This window comes from Centroberyx affinis, unplaced genomic scaffold, assembly GCF_046629955.1.
Source record: "Centroberyx affinis isolate AG114_WGS23_722 - 3 ecotype Tasmania unplaced genomic scaffold, CSIRO-AGI_Caff_v1 ptg002056l_1, whole genome shotgun sequence".
Taxonomy (NCBI): Eukaryota; Metazoa; Chordata; class Actinopteri; order Beryciformes; family Berycidae; genus Centroberyx; species Centroberyx affinis.
Genome location: NW_027280389.1, coordinates 10,792 through 29,274, shown reverse-complemented (window position 1 = coordinate 29,274; position 18,483 = coordinate 10,792). Strand labels below are relative to the sequence as shown.

Here is an 18,483-nt window from a genome sequence, read left to right as displayed (position 1 = left end):
TCTGTTTTTCTGGTTCACCACAGCTGTGATGAGATCCCAGTCCACTAAACATTCACACATCGTCCAACTCAGTAACTTTGTGGGTGTTATGGAGAGCAATTTGTGCTTCATGATGTGAAAAGGAGCCAATATCAAGATTATAGGACTGAAGACAGAAAGTTTGTTAAATTTGATTAGACTTACTTAGCCCATGATAATGGTCTTTTGTCAAACACTAGACTTAAATGTTCTCAAATTTGGATCCAGGGCTAACGTAGGTTTGAGAAATTCTGCTCTAGCCACATTTTATCTGGTGCAATAGGTACATCAGGTGAAATTCTGAAGCAAACCGGATGCTGAGTAGGACACAGTTGACATATCAAATAAGAGTGCTATAAAAGTCCTATAAAACACCAACAAAATGAGAGCCAGTGACACACCAAAATCAATTATATTACCCTCATTCACCTCTGTTGAATGTTCCCATGTCAAGGATCTGCAAACAGATTATTAGACCACACAGACCCCATTTCATAAGATTTTATTATTGTAGCCTATTTATTAGACCTTTTATAGCTTAAGAGATAACAGTGGAGAAAGTGAAACCTATGATCAAAATAGTCATTGAATACATTCTCACATGCACTTTTATGAAATTTGCTGTGGACCCCTACTAGGACAGTCTCAAGGACCCCTAGTGGGCCCCAGAACCCAGTTTGGGAACCATTGATTTATACCACACCCAGTCTTGTTGACAGGCCAGGTAAAAAAAACAAAAAGCCCAGACATTTCGCGTGTCCTCGAATCACTCCCTTCTCTCTGGTTGTGTGTGGGCAAGACTCGCTGCGCGTGCACGGCTCCACTCGAGCGCACGCCCGTGCCATGCATGTGTCCGGTGCACCACCAGCCTCACACACTGTCCGAGAGAGAGAGAGAGAGAGAGAGAGAGAGAGAGAGCAGCGTGTGAGCAGAGCCACTTCGCAGAAGGTGTGGGAAAGATAAACGACGACTTGAAGCCACTCTTGTGCAAGGTGCGTATGACAAAACGATTTTGAGTATGTCGAAAGTAATCTTTTACTTGGTTTTACTTCTGTCTGGTCTATTTATTTCACTTTTCTTTGTTGTTGCAGGAGACGAGGAGGGCAGACAGGCACCTACTTGCCATGGCTGAGTCGCCAACTTGTTGATGTTGTCAGACTCTTTATTTTATAGCAGTCATTCAAGGTAAGTGCTTGTTTCAGTTTTACTGCCATGCTGGCTACCTCATATATGCTCACTGTGTGTGAAGTGAAACCCTGAAGAAATGTAAAATATCACGTTTGTCCCTAACGAAAAATAACGACATTTCTACTGGGACGTGTAGCGTGTCTGTGGTGCCTGATAGCGACCTTATCATACCTTTATGGTATTTTTTATATAATTTAGTATCACTGTGATATTCCTTGTTTTGCTGTGATATTTTCTAGGCTATTGCATCATTCTGAAATGTATTATAGGATTACTATAGGCCTAGGTCATTTTCCTCATGGGTGATATAGGCTGCAATTGAATTTGGATCGATTTGGCTGTTTTCTAAGTCTGTCTAAGTCTACTGGATATTTTTTGAATGACGCAGACATTGTGAAATACATGAGCCATCCACATAAAGGGTGCTACTGTAGGGTGCTTCTGTATGTCGGCTCTTTCTAAATGATAAAATAGGTCACTGCGTTGAAACGCAATAGGACCGACCCAAAGCTGGCAAAACCTCTGTCTGTGTTCTGGTGGAGGAGGATTTATGGACTTGTTTACAGGTCTGGGACTAGAATGAAGGATTTCCGGTTTATTCTGAAGTTATTTAACTGTTGTTGACCTGTTGATAAGAGCCCGGCTGAGCTGTGATAACATCCTTCAGCCTCCCTACCCCCTCTTCTCCCCATTGTTTTGATCAAATAGATTCAGCCCCAGATAGAATTAACATGTTCTCTTAATGGCTGATATGATGCGTTTAAATCAGGTCTCTACTTTCTCACCAACCATGGCCAATGTGCCCTTGGGCAAGGCAGTGAACTTCCAGGTCCTGGACACAGGACTGTGGTTGTACTGGGCAGATCCCAGTTGTAACTGCATCTGTGTTGTTGAAAAAGAGCATGCCAGTTTAGCAAAATTTCACTGTAAAAATTCTGAAGCTGAAAAATGCAGCCACATCCCTTAAAATGATTCTGGGAACTGCCACTTTTCCCACAAAGTTGGTATAGGCTCATATGTTGTTGTCAGTGAAGCAGCTTGAGAAAACAATGTGGCTGTTGACATCACAGCCTAAAGGTTTGACCCTGTGGTTTCTTTTTGGCAGAGGCTCAAAGCGGGCACAAATCTGGACTAGACTGTCCGCTAATTATCCACTTTAACTTTGCATCAGGGACATCAATTAGCATATTAAATTAAATATAACCTTTTTATTTTTTTAAAGTAGGGTAAGAGTCAAGACTGTGAAGAACATCTGGCCAGACATTATATTCTCTTTATGGTTAGTTCCTATTCATTGATTATTGTTCTAATTCTCACAATGCTCACAACAGCGTTATCGTGATGTTGGGCCTTGCATCACAATATGATAATAATGATATCTTAATGTTTTGTGATGCATTAAGTGTCATGGCTTCTATACTATTTTGTTTTCCTTTCCCTCAGGACAATAAACTGCCAAAATAATCACAATTAAATAAAGGCTAGTTAAAATCGAGCATAACAATTCAACTAGAAGCCAACTTCCTATTCATTTGTTTTACCTATCAAATTTTAGGCATTTGCAAATTACATTATGTATTCATCACCAACACTGAGAACAGACGAGTAATGAGAGCAAGAGACAAAATGATTGTGACAGTGAAATGAAACATTCCCATTCCACCTCTAAATATTACAAAGCACTAATATAAAAAGGACTAATATAACAAAGCAGGTAGTGCTAAGGGCAGAACAATTTTAGCTTGTGACTGAGAGGGCCAAGCCTTCCCAACAGCTCACAGAATCAGTTGGTGCATGAATGTACAACTCATGTAGTGACATATATGCATACTGACACACATGATAAAGGGACAACAGGTGCCTCACATTCAGTGTGAGAGGACGGTGCAGGACCTACAATAGACAGCAGAGTAATACTATTTGCTTATATGCATATACTTATTTCCCTATGATTTTTATATCAACTCTGCTGTTAAGGATACCAATGAAAAATGGAGATATGAGGTTGTGCAAGACACTAACTATATACTGTAAGCCACACTGTTTTCCCAATAATTTTATAGCAGCAAAGGGGACTGACCCCAATCCAGTCACAACAAGTTTTCATATCACAGTCACAATAACAGAGAACCGTTGGGATGGATTGTGACGTGTAAAGGACTGGCACAGCACCCTTGGGACTTTGGCATGGCTACAGTGTTTTTAGTGAAGATTCCTTTCTGTCGGACATTAGTGTTTTCTCTGTCTGACTGGGGCTAGATTAGTGTAACATTGGCATAGAGACAGACAGACAGAGGTTATAGAGGGGTAGCGAGAGAGAATAGAGACCAAAAAGTTTACTGGCCAAAAAATGAATTGCGCAGAACTATCTGAACTATGAGAACTTAAGCAAACGTTCAATGGCAGCCATCCTCAGTGAACCAGCCAAATGACCACTCAAGAATGGCCATTTAATGTGAATGCCCTAAGATAAATCTGGTCTGAGTGGGATATAAAGGGATGACTCTAATAATTTCTTTTGATTGGGAACCATGGAGACCAAAGCTAATATAAAAAACGACTGTATAGTCCCTAAAAACACTGTTTAAATGCCATATAGGAATATAGTGTATATCAGCATTGGGGCATCAATCACTGAAGACATTCTGTCCTGCCTCTCTGTCTCTGTGTTTTACTGACAGAGCTGCATTCACTTCCCCTGTGAGCCACAAACACATGACAACAGCCACCACAGGGCATAGGCTAACTGCTACTTATCAGTCTTTTAAGCTTTTGATATGCTTGACGAAAGGTGTGGACCAAAATGTTTCAGCAACTTGCAGCAGCTCATGTTTTGGTCAACATGTTTTTGTATCAACATGACAAGCAACCAGTAATAAGGAACCAAAACAACAGTGTGTTAGAGCAGGATAAGTAGAAAATATTTGTGTGTCCCTGGGATATTCATGTATCACAAACAAGCACATAGTCTGATAATAGAGATGTGTAAAGCACAGAAATAAGAAATAAGTGTGTGTGTGTGTGTATGGCTGTTAATACTGTGTTAATGAATCAACATTTAGGCTTTTTTGACCAAAGCCCCTCTGTTCTGCTTGTCTGTCTCTGTATTTTACTTATTCTCTGTTTTCTCCAGAGCTACATTCACTTCCCCTGTGAGTGGCAAACCCCAGACAACAGCCACCACAGGGCATGGCTTAACTGCTGCCTCTCAGTCTTTATATGCCTGATGAAATCTGTGTAACAAAGCCTTACACTGGCTTGTACCAACACGTTTTTGTCTACAAGTTAAGGCAAATTATTACCAATAGAATATGTCATGCCATCACGCTTGCAGCCTTCTGTGTTCATCCATATTGACTTTATCTCATGAGTCAGTTCCCATCCCTGTTGAAGCCATTCCTACCCATCTGAAATTCATCAAAGAGTGGCCCAAACGTCTTAACATTTTGGTTAAGTTGTCTTAATATTTCCACTGTGCGTCAATACTTAGCTAACCCTTTCTCTCCATTTTGCCTCATGGCTAATGCAAGTTTTGAGTAGATGAAACAACCAGTCAGGCAAAATTGTGAAGGACTACGTTTTCAGAGGAGATAAAGGAAGGGGAATTAGCTCAAATGGCACAGTGCTCACCTAGTATGTAGGATCAAGATAATGCCTCTGCTTTCCAAGGAGAGTTTTGAGAAAGTGAGATTGTTCATTGGGGCTGCTGAGTGGCTGTTGTTGACTCTTGGCCATATGGCTTGTGTAGGGCCTGTGTTTACCACCAGGCTCTCCCTTCACTCATGTACTGTATCTATTTATGGTGCAGCTGATTGGTTTATAGTGTCTCCTCTGTTACGGCCATGCCGCCTGTCCTCAGGATTGATTGACTCTTATTAGAGTACACCATATTAGATGAGATAATGAGTCAAAGGTTTTTTTCTAATTGAGACAAATGGCTCTTCTTTGTCACTGTATCCACATCTGTCTTTGTTGGACAAATGAAATAATGTTATCTCAACAAAGTTGATGTTTATGTGTGTGTGTGTGTGTGTGTGTGTATTTGTATGCATGTATACATGCATGTTTGTGTACTTACATGTGCATTTGTGTCTCTGTATTTATCTACATGTCAGACAGTTGAATCCACTTTTCTATTGCATTTCAGCAAATGTATGTCTACATGCATGTGTGCTTATATTTGTGCTTGTGTCTGGATGCTTGAGTGCCTGTGTGTGTGTGTGTGTGTGTGTGTGTGTGTGCATACATGTAAGCACATCACTGTACACATGATTTTACATATGTCTGTGTGTGTGTGTGTGTGTTTGTGTGTTTATCTTTCTGTGTGTTCGACAGGCAAGTGAAACTCCAATTTATTTCAGCCAAAGTGCGTATTATGTGCATAAACGTTTGTGGGCCAGAGAGTGATGAGGAGTGGGCCTGAATCATTGATTACAGTGGTCAGGGACTGTCTAGCAGAGCAGAGATGGGAAACTAATTGGACTTAAATTGTTCCCTGCTCTCTCCTCCAATCAACATCTCTCTCCTCTTTTAGTTTAGATCACCCACAGGACACTGCTGGCCAGACTGTGTATGTGTGTGTGTGTGTGTGTGTGTGTGTGTGTGTTAGAGAAAGACAGAGTGTGTCTGACTGCCTGTGTCTGTGTGTGTATGTGTTTGTACGAGTTTTGTATCTGTCAGCATGAAGGGGGGGAAAAGTAAGATCCCTCCTCTCCATGCTAGTCACCAGTTCCCTGCTCTTTCAGATCAGATTCCCCACAGGGCAACTCTGTAGCCGGCCAGGCACATATAGATTGGCTGCCACAGCTAATGAAACTAGATTGCTGTGTATCTGAGTGTGTGTGTATGGTGGTGTTGGGGTGTCAGACAGAGAGAATGTCTGTCTTTTGTATTGTTTATAGAAAGTCATATTTGTGCGTGTTTGAGAGAATGCCAGAGAAATTGTCTCATTTGTAAGAATCCATGATTGCTAGCATACATAATGTGTGTGTGTGTGTGTGTGTGTGTGTGTGTGTGTGTGTGTGTGTGTCTGTATTTCTGTCCATTTGCTCTCTGTCTGTGTCTGTGAATTAGAGATAGTATTAGGCTGGCTCTGCTAACTGCTTAAGATGCTGACATGTCTGATGTGTCTTGCTTTACAAGTCACATTACCTTAACCAGGATTCATAAGTAAGATTGTGGAAAGATAAGTTTACATGATGACACCAGAGCAACATGCTGAATATTCATTATGACTATATACATATATCCTCTTAGGTAACAGCACTCTGAAAACATTTTTGTATTGAACAACCCAGTTGAATGTATGTTCAGCTGTTAATCTTCTATATCTGATGTGTCTCCAGTTGCAGTCACATTGCTGTAATCACGGTTTATAAATAAACTTGCGACACCTTCAGTTCTACCTTTTGGCTGGCCAGAGTGCATGTGTTTCTCATGTCAAAGCGTGTGTGTGTGTGTGAGAGAGAGAGAAATAGAGTGCAGAGTGAAGGAGTGTCGCTGTGAATGACTGGTAATATTACTCCCTTGGGACAGCCAGAGCTTCCAAGGAAAAGTGGGAGGGATTGTGGGTGTGGTGTATCCTGGTGAACTACTTGCCATGCTGCTGTCTTTTCAAGGAGACTGTGCACAGGGGAATTAGCTCAAATGGTAGAGCGCTCGCTTAGCATGCGAGAGGTAGCGGGATCGATGCCCGCATTCTCCAAGACAGCTTTTGAGTAAATGTTTTGGTTGGACACATACAACACTGTTGAGGATAAGGGTATCAACAGTGGAAACAGCAGTGTCTTCTTTACTGTATGAATGGCATTGGTTTTTTATCATGTTGGTCTGTGCAAGTCTGTGCAGCCTATCTAATAACCTCTGCTCTTCCTATCTTTTACAGTTGTATATTTTAGAGTATACACAACTCTTTCTCAGACAGAAGGAAGGTTAATGGTTGAGTGCTTACTAGCATGCAGGAGTTACCAGGATCAATCCCTGTAGTATTCTCTAAGAAAGAGTTTGAGTTGATGGTATGTTGACATGGAAAGAAGAACTTGTTAACAATACTGAACCCATGTAGCGTGAAAACCGACTGTTATAGGAAGACTATAGAAAGCAGCACATTCTCTGTCATAAAGTGATAAACAGTTGTCAATTTTACTCTGACTTGGAACAGAGCATGTAACTGTTTTGGCATCATGATGGCCCACTTGGAACAGAACAATGAAAAGATGAGTGATTAATTATTGTAAATATTTGCACTCAATTGTCATGATTGAGTGAAATTGTGATTTGAAATTACTTCACTACATGCACAGCTTCTCATTTTCTGAGGTTTAAAAAGCAAGCCTAAACCTGTATCAATAAAACGTAAACCAGTAGTGTTGTAGGATAATTGGCAAGTTTTCTCTTGCCAATGTTTTTGTGGTTCATTGTCTCCTTTGATTGCAGTACTTTATGATTAACAACATTTCTTCGTCCTATTATGTCATGCATGGTTTTTCGTTTATTTATATGGGTAACTTTTAAACACACAAGTATAACTGGGGCTGTCAAAAGGTACAAATCTGTAGCTTTTTTTTTTTCTCACACTGCAATACTAAGCCCATATAGACAAAATATCAACTGAATTAGGGAAACAAAAAAAAAATCAATGCCTGTTTTGAGTTGAAGTGTGCTGACATGGATACGGTAACTTGCTAACAATAGGAAAACCATGTGGCCAGAATATCTGCACTGACATCATAGAGCAAGTAACTGACTCTTTCACTGTGATAATAACTTAGCCAAATAGAATGCTGCAAAGGTCAGTAAGCAATATTTTAAAAGGTATTTGCCCTCAGTGTCGTGATGGAATAAACTTGAGGCTTGAAATGTCTTCACTACATGTACAACTCTCATTTTCTAGCCTAAACCTGTATAACTTTAATTAAGCTAATAGCGTTTTTACATAATTGACAGGTTTTCTCTTGCCAGTTTCCTTGTGGTTCATTGTTTTCTTTGATTATATTACTAAATGAATAACAATATTTCTTAATCCTGTTGGGTGATGCAAGGCTGTAGGGGCTTTCAAACTAACTTCTACTGTTCCCCATTTCTGTGCAGTAGTATAGTTGAGGGTATACAGCAGTTCTCTATCTCAGACACATCCTACAACTGGAAGGAGAATTAGATAATATGCTTGAGTGTTTGCTTAGCATGCGAGAGGTAACAAGACATCAATCCCATATTCTCCAGGAAAGACTCTGGGTTGTAGGTACATGGATTGGCAACTTCACATTACCAAACCCATGTAGCCAGAACATTAACTATGTAAGGGCAAGTGTTGAAAACAGCATACTTTCTGTGATAAAGATCAAAGTGTATAATTTTAGAAATTTAACAATATTTTCTTATGCACGCATCATAGAGCATGGAACTAACTGGTTTGCCATCATAATGGCATTGCCAAATAGAACACTGGAAAGTGTTTTCTCTCAGTGGAGAGAGAAAGCGATTAAATTTTGCCTTGAAATATTCTATGAATCTTCACAACATAATCTGTCAATTTATAGATTTTAAAAACCAAGTCAAATCCTGTTTAACTAAACCAGTTGTAGGCTGTGGTAGGCTTTCTCTTGTCAGTGTCCTTGTATTTCATAGTCTTATTTGATTACATTACTTAATCAATGGTACTATTTGTGCATGTTTTGAGACATGTAAGGCTACATAAGCCATATAGTAACTTGTGTTGTACCTAACTTCTACTGTACATAGTTGTTTAGTTGAGGATGTACATTGGTCCTCTTTCTCAGAGGTAAGGAAGAGAGAGTTAGTTCAAATGGTACTGTGCTTGCTTATCTTGTGAGAAGTAATAGGATTGATGCCTGTATTCTCCAAGACAGGTTTTGAGTTATAGCTATATTGACATGGATAGGCTAACTTCTTCTATATACAAAAACTGGATGGTGATCACCCACAAATACCAAACTTAAACATACATACATATGGGGCAAAGGATTAGAATGGTTTTGAATGGTATGACCTTTTATACAGGTCACAAACACCATCCAACAGTTGACATGGTTACGACTCTAGCATTTCCTTATAATCATACTTCCTTTTCATTTACAGACAACATTACATATAAAGATTCTGGGCACATATCTGAATGTAAGTGGTCACAAGAATCCACCTTTGATAATGGTCAAAATGGGCTTTAGTTCAAAAGGAAGGGTTTTAAATGTAGCTCTGTATTTAGTCCATTAGGCACTGTGTGGATTCCATAAAAGGCTTCATGCTGTAATAGTCTGAGATCTAGACTGCCACCGTGCCTAGGACAATGTAGTCTCTCAAGCTAGAAATGGAGTGGTTTAACTGAATGAAGTGCCTTGCTTTAGGGGAATAGGCATCTTCTCTCATAATGGCACTCCTATGTTCTGTTATGCTGACTAGGGTAACTTCTTAACAGTATTAAACCTGCATAGCCAGAATATTAACTGTATTAGACAAAGTGTTGGTACAGTGTGTGTCTCTCTCTACAGTCCCAAAACCTATGCTATTCCTCTGTGCCTGATTATTGGCATAGTGCAATGAAATGGGTTGTGGTCTACTGGCACTCTGTGTTCCCTCCTCCTCCTCATCTTCCTCCTCTCTTTCACTTACTCTGCCAGGAATTATGAAATCATGCGTCACTGACAGACTGCACACACATACCCACACAGAGGAATAAACTTACAACACACACACTCACAAAATATACACAGTTTTTAAAAATACAGTTTTGTTTTTACAGTTTTAGTAAACGCAGTTTTACAAGACACAGCTAACAATCCTCCACAAACATGCACACACACTCAGACACACACACAAACACTCACTCACACACACACACACACATACACATGCATGAAGTGTTTGCAGCTGAAGGGGTGTCAGTTGTGAAATGGCATGAATCAGAGTCTGAGATTGCCATAGAGGAAATGGCTTAAGCCAATCACTTATTCGCCCACATGCTGCCATGAAAGAAATGGGTATGATTGATGTTGGTGGTGGAGGCAGTAATGAAAAGTCTGCATTAATCTCTGCATGTAACAGTCTTCTCCAGACAGTGTGAGCTGTGAGTGGGAGACTCTAGACAGACTTCAGACTTATCCACTGGCAATGAGATGATGCAAGGCTAAACTAACCTATTATTGGGGCTAGTTGAAAGCTAGCACACTCATATCAATCCTACTATTTATTTGTTTGTAGTTTTTTTTGTAAGCAAGTAATTACTGGCATTAATTATTAGCAACCAGTAGTAATTACCTAGTAAACGCCTAGTAACTCCCTGCCAACCACTAGTAATCACATAGCAACCACCTAGTAAGACCCTAACAACCACTAGTAATCACCTAGCAATTACCTTGGAACTCCCCAGCAACCACTAGTAATCACCTAGCAACTACCTAGGAACTCCCCAGCAACACCTAGCAACTACCTTGGAACTCCAGAGAATCCACTAGTAATCACCTAGCAGCCACCAAGTAAAACCCTAGCAACCGCTAGTATTCACCTATCAGCTACCAAGTAAAACCCTAGCAACCACTAGTAATCACCTAGCTATACCCTAGCTACCACTAGTAATCACCAGCAACCACCAAGTAAAACCCTAGCAACAACTAATAATCACGTAGCAACCACCTAGTTATACCCCAGCAACCGCTAGTAATCACATAGCAAGTGCCTCGTAACACCATAGCAACCACTAATAATCACCTAGCAACTGCTCAGTAGCAACCACTAGTAATCACCTTGGAACCACCTAGTCACACTCTAGCAACCACCAAGTAAAAACCCTAGCAACCACTAATAATCACCTAGCAACCACCTAGTGACACCCTAGCAATCACTAACAACCCTAAAGTCCTAACTAGGGATGGGTCATGATTTTGAAATTTTTTAATAGTCATTAAATTATAAAAAAATCGAATAGTTTATGCGACTATCATCTTGTCTTAAAAAGTATATTTTCATAGCTTGCTAGTAGTAAATAGCTATGGCTCGATTAGCCCTGAACCGGTCCTTCTCTCTTTTTCCCGAACCGGTCTGAGAGAAGGCTAATCAAGCCATAGCTATTTAGCCGGATTAGGTAGCTGGCTTAGCTAGCTAGCTCTATGCTAACGTCCGCCTAGCTTGCTAGTTAGCCTGGCTAGCTAACGTCAATATGGCTAGCCTAGTTTGAATAGCCTAGACGAATGGTCAAATAGTTCCCAGTGAATATATCGAATAGTATTTTTGCTTGAAATTGCCCATCCCTAGCCCTAACAACCACTATTAATCACAACCATCTAGTAACACCAGCCACTACTACTACTCCTGCTGTTGCTGCTATTACTGCTATTACTGCTGATGCTGCAAGCACACACAATTTCTCCAGGAAATGTAGGTTTCTACTTCATGAATTGTTGTATTGACTCTAGATAGTCGTACTCAAGAGCAGGGCTTGATAAGCATTTTTCCACTTTAGAATGTACCGGTGTCAAATGTTAATTATCTGAACTCAGTTGGCCTTGGGTTAGAGATGTTACAGAATGCAGTTAGCCCTGGGCCAAGTCCAGTGTGGACAAGGCTCGAGCTGATAGCACTCATGATTATTTGCCAGTCTCTGCACCACTGTGATGTTTGAGAAGTTAATGGTGTGAATCAAGGGAATACTGATCTCTCATGCCCTCTGGTGGAGAGCATGAGCATGAACATCCACAAAACATCAGAATTTTATTTTGAATAGGAATACCCCTTCTATCCATTTTAATTCTGTCAGTGTTATTCACAATGTAGGTTAAAATAGTTACAGTAATATCCAACTAATGACCTCCTCATCTCTATCTGTTTCTCCCTTTCTGTATTTTTCTCTCTGTCTATGTCTGTCTGTCTCTCTCTCTCCCAGAATGTGAAGGGAGCTACCATGCCAATGCCCTCTGTCGAATCCTTCCCCACGGAAACTTTCCTCTCGGGACCCTTCTCCTCCTCGGACTTCTACTCATCAGAGTTCCACCCTACAGAGTCCTACACTACAGAGGGACTCATCGCCAGCATCAGCAACACCAGCAACATCGGCAGGTCAGGCGGCCCTCGCTGCACCTACAAGGAGGACTTCAAACGTATCCTACTTCCCGCCGTCTACAGCTTTGTCTTCCTGCTCGGCCTTCCTCTCAACGCTGCCGTCATACTGAAGATATGGAAGCGGCGGCCCAACCTGTCCCGGAACAACATCTACATGCTCAACTTGGCCACGGCCGACTTCCTGTACGTGATGTCGCTTCCCCTGCTCATCTACAACTATGCCAGCCATGACTACTGGCCCTTTGGGGAGCTTGCCTGCAAACTGGTCAGGTTTCAGTTCTACAGGTGAGGTATTTGACTGGCTATTGGTTGATTATCTATGTATGTGTCTGTGTATGTATTCCTTTATTCATTTACTTTCCAGGGTGAGGTTAAGTGAGTAAACTTGTTCTTTCTTATCATTGCCCTTCTCTACTTTCACAGAGTTACACAAAATCAGAACTAGAACTAGGCTATAGTACAACAGTCTTCTACTATTTGCCACTGATGGCCATTCTCACCGATATGATGTAAAGTTTTGGATTGAGAGCTTTGAATATGATTTAAGTTTAGCACCACACAACATGCATATCTAAAGTGATATGATACATATGTGATAGATAATACAGTGCAATACAAAAGAACGCAGTACAATAAGGTTTGACATGACCGTATTTTCCTTCCCCTGTTTTGCAGCAATCTGCATGGCAGCATTCTGTTCCTCACCTGCATCAGCATGCAGCGTTACGTGGGCATCTGCCACCCACTAGCCAGCTGGCACAAGCAAGGTGGGCGCAGGCTGGCATGGTGTATCTGCGGAGGGGTATGGCTGGTGGTCGCCCTCCTCTGCGCACCGACCTTCCATTTCGCTGCGACAGGAATCCAGCGCAACCGCACAGTGTGCTATGATTTAAGTCGGCCGGAGCGTTCTTTAGACTACTATCCCTACGGCATGGCCCTGACCTGCCTCGGCTTTCTGTTGCCTTTTATGGGCGTGATGGTGTGCTACTGCTGGATGGCCCGCTTCCTCTGCCGCCCGGTGTCCTACCAGGGTGTTTCCGCGGCGACCGGGGAGAAACGGGACAAGGCGGTACGGATGATCATCGTGGTGGCGGCAGTGTTCTCTATTAGCTTCCTGCCGTTTCACCTCACCAAGACCATGTACCTGCTGGTGCGCGCACTGCCTGCCGCACCCTGCGAGACACGGAACTTGTTTTCGATCATCTATAAAAGCACCAGGCCGTTTGCCAGCATGAACAGTGTTCTGGACCCTATTCTGTTCTACTTCACCCAGCCACGCTACCGCAAGAGCACCAGGAGGTTTATGCTCAAAGTCACCACCCTCAAGGACAAGGGCACCAGTGTGTGACCGACTAGTAGATCACAAACCGCAGTGGTACTTCTTCAAAGTCTGCTTGCCGGATCAGTGGTGGTTCCTAGGATGTTCCTAGTGGTGTTGGTTAGCTATTTTCAGAACAATTTTCCTCATGCGAGTTGTAATGTAAGGCATGGTCCTTGAAGGTAGTACTTGTATAGCTTGCCATTCCCTGTAACAAAGGACCACGCCATCCAAAAAGAGTCCAAAAAAGCGCTGGCATAGAGGAACACTCTAGAGAGGCTTCTAAACTGCAACCTGGATGTTGTAATCTGGCCATCTGAAAGGTAATTGAGAAACCTCAAACTGGAACTGAGACTAAGTAGAGAAATTCTCTCTGTGGTAATTTATATGCATAGTCTATTATGACAATACTTCCATAACCATAAAATCATACTGAACCATCATAGCCTATGGATGTATTACAGGCATTTTGGAGGCATTCATTTCTCGTGGAGATTCCAGATTATTTTCTATTGTCCTTATCGCATGTTTGTTATGGCAGAACAATACTGTAACATGTAAGCGCTGACATAAGCGCGGTGGTGTCATCAGCAGACCTGACACGCAACAACATCCCCTGCTGTCCCCTTTCCTATCAGTCTTCACTGTGCACTGTGCAGTAAAGGAGAAATGTTGTAATATAGTCTCTTTCTAAAGGAATGTTTGACACTCTTTCTGCCTCTCTCCATTGTGCACTGTGTTGTAAGAAATGCTCGGAAATAATATAAAACAACGGGTATCTTCCACTCAAGTCACTCTTCACATAGAACAGTGCATGCAAGATCATTATATGTGACCATGTGTGTGATCCTGAGGTGGATATACTGTATAGATAAAGAAAGAAGGAAAGAACAAGTACTTTTAAAGGATAAAATCCACGATGGTTCTAAACCATGTAAAAATACTGAAAACTATCATGTATTTATGACTGCATGTTAAAATGGCATGAAATACTGACTTATAACATTGTTATTTGTTCACATGTAGCGAGAGTTTGTGTTGTGGTAGGAAATTAACAAGTGCTAGATTTTTAAAAATGGCAATGGAAATAAGGAAAACAGGATTGAAAATGAAAAATATGTACACCTTTTTTACATTAGTAGCGTGTTATATTTCCATATGAAGGATTCTGCTGAAATTTCCCCAAAAGTAAATTTAACCCCTTTTCTTTCAACTTTATCCTAGCTACAGGGATTGTTGTTACATATTTTGACCACTGGATGGTGTGTGCGAATTTTGGGCAGGGTCTAACTTTAGGTTCAACTCTGTGGTTTGCTGCTTCCTGTGTGTGTGTGTGTGTGTGTGTGTGTGTGTGTGTGTGTGTGTGTGTGTGTGTGTGTGTGTGTGTGTGTATCCTTCCCATGACTTGAGGAGTATTTGTGTGCCAAGCACTCACGTCTGTTGATGCAAGTGCTATTTGATAGTGATGTCTATGAGAAGAAGCGCTGTGCTCTTAAAGAGGTGCTTGTACTGTGTGCACTGCCTTGTTTAGTACGTCAGTTCCTCCATATGATATAGATTCTGTTTAGATTATATTTATTGGAGTGACACTACTCTAAACCTGCTTTTGACCAATCCTTCACATTTACTGAAAAAAAATCTGATTTGATTAAAGTAATGGATACTTTTGAAAAATACAAAATAGGGGGTTATCAAAGTTTACTCCGTATGACTCAGAAACAGTGAAAATGAAAAAAAGTGATTCTGTTTGTAAGAATACGGCTACAAATTTCCCACAAATAAGGATGGATAATGGCTGTGGAGTATGACGTTAACACGATTCAAATTAAAGTCTCTACAGTGGAAGAAATTGCCTGTTAAACTTCCTGATGTTGATATATGATGTATTTTGGAGTAACTAAGTAGTGATTTACTGAGTTTTAATAATCCTGTGACTAATTTTAAACATGTAAACAGCAATTTGTAAAGTTCATGAAAAGTTCATTAAGTGATGGGGAGTTTGTTGGGGAGTAGTTTCACTACATTTTTCAGAGGCTTAGTGGTAGTTCAACTTAATTCAAATTTGGATAATATTTTAGGAGTAGTATATTATTACTGTTTCATTTTGTCATTTTGAGGTGTAGTTTACTGCTGCAACTACCAAGTATTTTGGGCTATAAAAGAAAAGAAGGGAATTGTATTTGTTTATGCTTTTTATGCTTTTTATTTTTATTTTTTTATTTTTTATTTTTTTTGGTGCCTCTCATGTCTTGATTGATGGATTTCATGTCTGTGAAGGCCCAGACAACACACTCTATCCAGCCCACCCCACTGTTGTACAGTAAGCTCGCTGCCTTTTATTTTCACTAAAGTAGTTTGAACTACTTTTTCTAAGTAACCTTGGTTAAGAAAACTATATTTCTCTTAAACGTTTTACACTGTGAATTAACTGTTAGTTTGTAAAATTGTACTTTCAAAATACCTTCCTTTAGGTAACTGTAAGAAATGTAGAAATGTGCCTCACTGTGTCTTGTCACTGCAGAAACCTTATTCCCTTAGGGGCTGGTAGACAGTGCAAGATTTTGACCCGCATTTTGCATTGCAATTATATTTGTGGCATTTAGTGCATTAGAATAAGTCAACATAAATGATTCACCGTGGGTGCTAATAGTCTCTTAATAAAGATGTGAAGTGTAAATGTAATTTAATGTAACCATTACCTCTCCATCACAAATAGAACATCAGGATGAAAATCCTGCATCAGTTATCTTGATCGTGAAATTTGTCTGAGATGATTACATTAATGCCAAACTTTTTCATAAAAGTAGTGTTCTATCTGTCATCCATAGCTTGGACCAGGCTCTCCCAGCATGGGCTTCCCTGATATGAAAATTCAAATCCTAAATCAAACTAAAATGAGTGTAATATATCTGATTCTGATTTTGAAATGAAAACTAACTAGCCAACAGCCTTTGGACTGCACTCAAACCATTGTAAAAGACTACTTAGGCAGCTATACTACCTAAACACAGTGGTCATTGACGAGCTCACAAGAGTTTCCTGCACCTTAGGAAAATAAACATTGTGTGTGTGTAGTCGGTATAATGTGAACATACAATTTTCATGTATTTTAAATGCTGGGGTCCAAGGAACTTTTTGACTTCATTATGGGGTCACATGCTAAGAAAAGTTGGGAACCTCTGTCTTAAACTGTGTGTGTGTACAGTGTGCGTATTCGGTTATATCCTATGTATTGTGCTCCTGGCTTCAGTAAAAAGTGATTGCATAGTCTTGCTGTTTATAGGCTTGTTTTGGTCAAATATGTGTGATGTCTGAAGTTTTTGTTCACAACTCTGTCTGGAATGTGTCATACGTTTGTTTGTGTGTGTGTGTGTGTGTGTGTGTGTGTGTGTGTGTGTGTGTGTGTGTGTGTGTGTGTGGACAGTCTAGAGCGATTCAGATGTGTACTGTGCCAACATATTTCTGTCAATCAGTATTATTCTTTAGAAGAATTCTTATTTTTGTAACATCCTGTACCATAGAATATAGTTAAGAATATAATTATATTTTTGTTACACATACATAATTATATTGATGAAAAATGACCTTAATGTTCTTATATATTTTAAACTTCTGTTTTTTCCCCCTTGTATTAATTAGAACATAATTTAATCCATCCCGCTTGCATTGCCTGTGAAAATGTTTCAGATGTTCTCTCTGTAAAAATGTAACTGAAAAATGTCAATAAAGAATCAAAGTCATGCATATCCTGAATGCCTTTATTTTGTTATTTAATTCATGGGTGTCAACAGATAAAATAAAAAACATTTTCAATATGAATATACTTTTTCCTGTCTACCTTCCCCCTGCTTCTTCATAAAATACAAGTTGGTCCAGAATAATGATAATATGGGCTGATATATTTGTTACCATCTTCTTAAAATCACTTCAGAAGCAGGGTTTTCTGAATTTTGGAGACTTGGATGGTAAAGTCGCTAGTGGGGCAGATTTTACAGTGACCACAGCCTTCAGAGGCAAAGTAAGTCTACTAGAGCCCATTTTAAAGCTCTATTGCAAGATAAATGACGTAGTAGACGTGTAGAACGACAACATCTTGTCATGGTTTTTGTCATTAACATTTTGTCATGCATTTTGCAACCTTTATTCTTTCACAGAAGGGTCTTGCTGAGAATGATCTTCAGCACCGCCCTGCTCTACATTCATACACTCATCCCCACCTGGAAGCTGCCCAGTACAACCAGTGGGCCACAGAGAAGCTCCACTGGAGCGATTGGGGGTTGTGACAGTCCATCACAGGGGTTGAGAGACTTGCTCAGCGCCCCTCAGGGGCAATTGTTGAGGGAGGAGAGAGTGTTTACTCACTCACTTTCCCTACCCTCATTTTCCTAGTCAGCCAAGAACTGGAACCTGCATCCTTCCTGACACAAGTCCACTTCTCTAACTTTTAGTCTAACACCGCTCCAATTGGCAATATGAGTGTCTGGTTCAGATTTTCCTATAAAATGGTTGGGAATAACACACTGAGTTGGGCCGTTTAAGACTTACATGTGCAAGCAAAACTCAGGGAAGTAAATAAACAGTGCTGGAAGCTTGAGTAAGTATCAATTTCATCTATATCTTAAGTTCATAAACAGTCAACAGCTGGTGAATATTCTGTATACAGTCCTGGTTAGTCTGATTTGGTTTTTAATACTGTAAAATGTGAAGGGGATTTTGCCAATCTCCACACTTAGCCCAGTAGTGGCATATGCATGAGACTGCATGTGAGTTTGTCCTCAAATGACAAAACCTGAATTTACACCACTCGGCCTTTGGAGGGCGCTGCAGTCAGCTTCCCCTCATCACCAAGGTAAAGAAACAGAATTTCCCCCTTGGAACAAAAGAGCCAG

At 40.5% G+C, this 18,483-nt stretch overlaps 1 protein-coding gene and 1 non-coding gene across 2 annotated transcripts; both read left to right on the top strand.

Moving 5' to 3' along the window:
* The first annotated feature begins 889 nt into the window (after positions 1-889).
* Positions 890-17,310, top strand: LOC139654155 (P2Y purinoceptor 3). Its single transcript, XM_071531204.1, has 4 exons — positions 890-1,010; positions 1,110-1,203; positions 12,101-12,561; positions 12,952-17,310. The coding sequence occupies exons 3-4, from the start codon at positions 12,119-12,121 to the stop codon at positions 13,622-13,624; spliced, it is 1,116 nt and encodes a 371-aa protein (XP_071387305.1). The 5' UTR covers positions 890-1,010; positions 1,110-1,203; positions 12,101-12,118; the 3' UTR covers positions 13,625-17,310.
* Positions 6,838-6,910, top strand: trnaa-agc (transfer RNA alanine (anticodon AGC)). Its single transcript has one exon. It is a non-coding gene; the product is annotated as a tRNA-Ala (tRNA).
* Positions 17,311-18,483: the final 1,173 nt, after the last annotated feature.

Excerpts from the sequence above, each read along its gene's own strand:
- LOC139654155 (XM_071531204.1), top strand. The coding sequence starts at position 12,119 with ATGCCAATGCCCTCTGTCGAATCCTTCCCCACGGAAACTTTCCTCTCG. Across the intron at positions 12,562-12,951 it reads GTCAGGTTTCAGTTCTACAG|CAATCTGCATGGCAGCATTC; the intron begins GTGAGGTATTTG and ends CCTGTTTTGCAG.